Source organism: Sinocyclocheilus anshuiensis, unplaced genomic scaffold, assembly GCF_001515605.1.
Source record: "Sinocyclocheilus anshuiensis isolate Anshui unplaced genomic scaffold, SAMN03320099.WGS_v1.1 scaffold2285, whole genome shotgun sequence".
Taxonomy (NCBI): Eukaryota; Metazoa; Chordata; class Actinopteri; order Cypriniformes; family Cyprinidae; genus Sinocyclocheilus; species Sinocyclocheilus anshuiensis.
The window spans coordinates 335,016-341,783 of NW_015552762.1; the positions used below are offsets into that span (position 1 = coordinate 335,016).

At 44.7% G+C, this 6,768-nt stretch overlaps 1 protein-coding gene across 1 annotated transcript in view; it reads right to left on the minus strand.

Moving 5' to 3' along the window:
- Positions 1 to 5,829, minus strand: part of LOC107667874 (netrin receptor UNC5C-like) — a 15,247-nt gene extending 9,418 nt beyond the window's left edge. The window contains exons 1-2 of the mRNA XM_016459603.1: positions 5,814 to 5,829; positions 5,431 to 5,622 (exon numbers count right to left, since the gene is read on the minus strand). Of these exons, the coding sequence (XP_016315089.1) occupies positions 5,431 to 5,622; positions 5,814 to 5,829 (208 nt within the window). The remainder of the gene's footprint in view (positions 1 to 5,430; positions 5,623 to 5,813) is intronic.
- Between the last annotated feature and the right edge of the window lie 939 nt (positions 5,830 to 6,768).

Genomic DNA, 6,768 nt, shown 5'->3' on the forward strand with positions numbered 1-6,768 from the left:
CCCCCCCCCCCAGCATAAAAGCACAATAAAATACTGAAGTCCATACAACTCTGTATGTGCTATATTAAAAGTCACATGATAACTTTCTGAGAGGAACAAAAACACATATTAAGACATTATTTACTGAAAATGTTCTCCCTTTGCTAAAGCTCTCAAATATTTAAATCAGCGTACTTTTTTTTTTTTTAGTTTGTTTCTGCAATGGGATAAGAATTTAAACTTTTTTTTATATTTTGCAATTCTGAGTTTTTGTTTATGAATTCTGAGTTTACATCCTTGCAATTATGTTTTTTGTTTCTGCCACGGAATAAAAAATTATAAAAAGGTAATTGTAACTTTTTAACTCACAATTGTTACTTTTTCTTGCAATTGCGAGTTTCACAATTCCTACTTTTCTTCTCAGAATTGCACATTTATATCTCACCATTCTCACTTTATATCTTGCAATTCTGACTTTTAAAAAAAGTCAGAATTGTGAGATTACCTTTTATATTTTTTTATCCCGTGGTGTAGACAAGCTTCCATAATTTGAAGTATGAAATAACCAATTTCATCAGAGCATCTCATCACACACTCTAAACCACAAATAATTAATTAGCTACATTACAGAAAAAAGCCAGCTACAGTGACTACAATTTCCATTTGAATTTCTAATTTGTATTAAATTTCCATACAAGTGACCATTTTTAAACGCGCAAGATCAATATGCATAATTTGGCATAATTTAGATGTAAGCAAAGCTAATAAACACTTTCATTGCATGTAACAGAGCTGCTTGATTTGCGCTCCAGAAAGTCATAGGGGTTTGGAACGGCATGAAGGTGGGTAAATGACTTTTTTAGCTGACCTATTCCTTGTATGTATTTCTGTTGTGTGCTATTTTGAAATGAAATCACCGTGTTTGTGTGTGTGTGAGAGAGCTTGTAAAGGACTCTTACAGCCAGCGGCTGCTAATCTCCATACTGATTGCTCATTAACATTCAGCTTCCCACAGTGACTAAACAGAGGAATGTCACTTTGCACATCAGCTCTCTTTCTCTCTCCGGTTACTCAGGTGTGAGCATTACTCACCATGAGCACCGTTCACACTCCTGACACACGTTTAAGTCATTCATCACGCAGCGATCGTTGAGAAAGTGTAAACCGCACTGCATTGCATCATACCTGTCGAAGTAAACGTGTCCAAACCCAGGAGAGATCTTCACCAGAGCAAAACTGACGGATGTGAACGTCTCGCTTTACCATCACATCCCCTACCTCTGTATTTATCAACTCATTCACCGACATCCTCCGCAGCGTCTCCACACGGTGCTTTCACCCTGACAGGGTGCCATTTACACCTACAGCCCGCTTCATGTTTAATTAAAGAGAAAACGAGCGGGAAAATGAGGGGAAAAGCGAGACAATACGAGAGCGAGCGGAACGACGATTCTTCATTAATGATAACCTGTTCAGGTGGGAGAATGACAGGCATTCTAATGTTCCTCAGATGAAATGTCACCTGAGTCTCTCTCACACACACCTCACAATTTAACACTGGAACACTGCCTTCCACTCCGTTCACCACTTGATTGGAATTTTAATCATTCTTGTGTCTTACGGTGACACACACACACACTCCCACAGCTCCTCTCTGAAACTGTTGCATTGACTGAGAGCCGCAGTAAGAGAGATTGTGTCTGAATAGCGCGTTTGAATGTTTTACCAAAGCAATAATCTACTCCAGGATGTGCGTTATAGTGACTTGCATGAATACAATGCCTAAAATCCCTTTCAATCTGGTAAAAACAGCAATATCACAAAAAGACACAGATGTTCAAAATTGGTTACATTTGTTATTAAAGGGAAATGCACACGAAACTAATATTCTGTCATCACTTTGTCACCTTCATTTCATTACAAACTTGTATGACTTTTTTTCATCTGCAAAACACAAAAGAATATATTTTTAATAACGTTGAGGTCCAAATGAAAATTAATTCAATTGACACTCATTGTAATATACTGCATTTTTCAGAAGAAATTAAGTCTGCCAATAATTCAGATATTGAAGTTCCAAATTCTATATAATAAACATGTATGGTTTATTTATGTACAGTAGACACATACATTTCTTCTGCTCACCAAGGCTACATTTATTTGATCAAAAATACAGTAAAAACAGTAATATTATAAAATTTTATTACAATTTAAAATAACAATAGGTTACTGTTAGTAACCCTGGTTCTCTGAAACATCGAGTGGAGAGATCCACCTGTGGGAAGGGCATCCGTGCCTGACCTCTGCAGAAGCATCCAATTGCACCAAGTCTGGCTTGACAGACATGGGCCCATGTCCAATGGCAGGTAAGGGACCGCCCCTTCACCAAGCGCATAAAGTCCCAGCACGCACTACCTTTCCTTAATGAGCATATTCGCTTCTCGTGCAGCAAGCGGAGTAAACTTGGTGTATCTCTCCACTCAATGTTTCAGAGAACCGGGGTTACGAACAGTAACCTATTGTTCTCTTTCATCATCTCGTGTTCGAGATCCATCTATGGGAGATATGGACAGCTCCCCGGTTGCCCAGTACACTCACAGCGAGGCCCTGTAAGTCAGAGGACGGTCACCTGAAAGGCGGTGCTTGACACGACACCAAGTAACTGACCCCTCAAAGTGAGCATGCAATACCAGCCATAAAAGCATGACGTGGTAACATGCATACAAAACCTGACAACACACATAATGCTATGACATATATATACATATAAATGAATATATAATATGGTGTCAGGGGAGGGTACAAATGACCTGCTTAATGACATGAATAAGCCAGTCTGGTCAACCCGAGCTTAAAATGTGTAGCAGGTCCAAAGGCACAAGGCTAAAACAGAGTGAGCTACCGGGGTGTGAGTAACATCAAGCCGGTAGTATCTGACAAACATATGTGGAGAGGCCCAACTTGCAGGTCTGATAACTCCTCCTGAAAGAGCTGGTCCTGTCAATGTAAACCCGCAGGGCACGAACAGGACACAAAGCATTCAACCTCTGATCCTCCGCAGAGGAGAATGGAGGAGGGTGAAAAGCTGAAAGCTCAAGCACCTGAAACGTGAAAAAACCAAAATGTCAACGACTGAGCACTGATATGATATCAGCTGACGCCCCTCGCACCACTCTTCAAACACACGCCACTTGCAAGGGAGCATGTAGAGGAGGCTCTAGCATTCTGCATGGTAGCAACAACACGAGGGGGAGCCCCTATGAGTTTAAATTTGCCCTCTCATGGGCCAGGCCCAGAGAGCTACCCTGTCTGGGTGCGGGTGGTATATTTCCCCGTTCACTTGAGACAGGAGGACCGTGCGTAATGGGAGGGGCAATGGCTATGCATACAGAAGAGGAACTATCTCTGCCAGCCATGAAGATATGGGCCACCTGGGTGTTATCAAAATCAGAGTCAGGCTCTGTTCTTTCACCCTGACCAGAGTAGGAGATATCAAGCAGAGCGGAGAAAAAGCGTAGAGCAGCACATTGGGCCGTAGTGAGAAGAACATAGGACAATGGGCGTTTTCACACGAGGCGAAGAGCTCGACAGCTGCCCGACCGAACCTCTTCCATAGCAGATCCGCTATCTGAGGGTGGAGGCGGCATTCTCCATAGAATGGGCTCGACAAAAAGGTCTGCACCGCCCGGGACATGGGTCGCCCGTAACGACAGAAAGTGCTGCCTGCTCCATACTAACAGCTTGTGAGCTAGAGCATGAAGCTTGGAGGAGCGCATCCCCCCTTGGCGGTTGATATGTGCCACGGCTGTGGTGTTGTCGCAACGCACCTGCATGTGATGCCCCTGCAGGCAGGGCAGAAAATATTTCAGAGCCTTCCAAACAGTAAGGAGCTCCAAATAATTTATGTGGGCTGAGTGGAGTGTGCTCGGTCACACACCGTTCACTATTCTGCCCTCTTGAGCGGCTCCCCATCCTGTTAAGGCATTCCGAGCATTCCGGAGGACGAGGTCGTTAACCGTGAGGATCTCTTTCCACAGAGTAGGTGAAAGCGATCCCTGTGTCAGCAGGCTGTTGACCTAAATCATCCAAAAGCTCCGCCTGGTACGCGGAGAGTACAGAGGAAATATTGAGCGCCCTGACAGAGAAGGCTGAGGATTTATATGCGGCCTGGTGAACTGAGGCAGAAAAACGATCCATTTTGTTCGTCAATACCGGCTTTGGAGGGGGGAGCAGCCCGCCCTGGACAGTGCTAAGATGCCTGGCGATCGAGGGGATCACCCAAGCCTAGCACCACCATATCCTTAACCTCGAGGCCCGCAAGACCATGTTTGAGGTTAAGTGGATCGCTCCAGTAATGCCTCATGTGCTTCGCGCATGCTGGGAGGATGGGGAAGAGTTGTTTCCTCGGGCCGGGAGGGGGTCCCAGCAGCTTCCCGTCATAAATATCCCTCTCCTGGTCGGTGGCGCTCTGTGCAGCCGGCCACTCAATTTTGAGGCGAGCGGCCGCTCGTTCACAGACGTCCACGTCAGAAGGCGGGATGGCCTCTTCGTCCTCTGAGACCCCGAGAAGGCCCGCGTCGTCATCATCACCGGAACCGGCCGGTTCATCTGCGAACGGGGGGTTGCCCGCGAAGATATCCTCTTCAGGGAATGCCGGATTGGGCTGGTCGGCCTAGTCGAGAGATGTTGCGCCCTGGGAAGCCCCCGGTAGCGCGTCGTCATTGCCGTGTCCCCCATCTGAATTGACGCACTGGGTCGCGGCAACTTTAAGACGGCGCCGCAGGAGTGTTTTAGGCAACCTAAGGCAATGACTGCAATTTTCAGGGTTCTCCAAGACCTCTTCTGCATGTTTGAGGCCCAGGCAGACCACGCAGAACGTGTGAAGATCATTAGAGGCGATAAGCGTGCCACAAGCGTCCGTGATAAACTATCCCCAGAATAAGCAGCTGATTTCGAGAGCGACATGCTGGCAAAAAACTGAGAAAAATCTGCTTGGACTTTATGTGTGCGGTGAAGGGGCGGTCCCTTACCTGCCATTGGGCACACGCTCCTGTCTGTCAAGCCAGACTTGGTGCAATTGGATGCTTCTGCAGAGGTCAGGCACGGATGCCCGTCCCATAATATAATTTATTCCTGTGATGCAAAGCTGAATTTTCAACATCATTACTGTCACATGATCCTTCAGAAAACATTCTAATATGCTGCTGATTGCTGCTCAAGAAACATTTCTTATTGAAAACAGTTGAAAACTGCTTCATATTTTTGTGGAAACTGTTTTTTTTTTCAGGATTCTTTGATGAATAGAAAGTTCAAAGAACAGTGTTTGTTAGAAATAGAAATGCTCTGTAACATTATAAATGTCTTTACTGTCACTTTTGATCAATTTAAACTTTATATTTCTAACCAATCAGAGCTCAACAGTGATCCACTAATGAAGGTTGAGCGTCTCACCTGAGCGTGCTTGTTTGATGCTGACAGGCTGGAATCCTCCGTTCAGCACAGACGAGTCGATGATGTCAGAGTGAAAGCGCCGATGAGTTTTGCGGTACACAAGCAGTGCCACGATAGAAGAGACAATCAGACACATGACCACCGCCATGACGATACCCACGTACAGCGCCACCTCATCTCCACCCGGTGCAGCTGCACAACAGACAAACACAGGTTACGGTCAGAATGAAGACTAGCCTATACATACTGCATACTATGTACAATGTTCCCTCTAATGGCAAGCTCACACTACATGATTGAAAGACTAGCCGAATCACGGTGTTGCTCACACTACGCAACAAGATTTCTTCTCATCTGTCACCGTCTTGTCATAGCTAAATTACAGCGATTATAGGCCATATCTTCAAGCATGGACGATCAACTGGCCCTTCAATTGGCCTGTGCAGTTATTTTATCCGAAAGAAAGAAGAAACCACAACAAAAGAGAATATGGCAGAAACAATGGCTTGGAAGACGTGGACAACAAAGACTGTCAGTACTGCAGAAAGAGTTGGAGGTAATTAAACAGTACAATGAAATGTGGTATTATATACACAATCTTTGCATTTGTTAAATTTATAGTTGATTTGATTCATTTGTGGCCTTTCATGTCTGTTCATAAAGATGCATGATGAGTGTTTATACCTGCACTGTGATTGGCTGGATTAGTTCCACCTTGTCATTGTGTCGCTCACATTACGAGATCACGTGGCGATAATATCAAACAGGTTTGAAAATATCGTTGCGTCTGTGATAGCTCGAGACAGGTTCGGATCACGTTGCTGACCTGCTCATACTTAACGAGCTTCGGCAACCGCAATGAGCACCGATTTGGTCACGATCCGGGGGTTTTGTCACAGACTATGGAAATCTGTCCACGACAGCAAAATCCAGCCAAAAATCCTGTAGTGTGAGCCTGGCTTAAAAGCGCAGAAGAAATAATATGCCGCGCACAGGACAGATGCAAAAAACAGAGTTGGGAAAGCCATTTCATCGAATTAAATGCAAAATAATTGCAATGCTCGGGTAAAACGCTATAGAGTTGGTGTCGCTATAGAGTTAGAACCGGTGAATGCGGTTTACAGGTTTCATAGAAAGAGAATGATGTGCGGCAAATGAGTCGCTGTAGAGATCAAATACTTTAATGGTTGCGGACGAAATGGCTCGAACCAAAGAGCCAACGCAAACACAGTGACATGTGAAATAAAACGTCATCGTGTTTGAAAGAAGAGTGGCTTGATTAAGTGCTGGAAATAGCGGATGATGGGCACAGTACGGTAACAAAACTCAGAGACATTT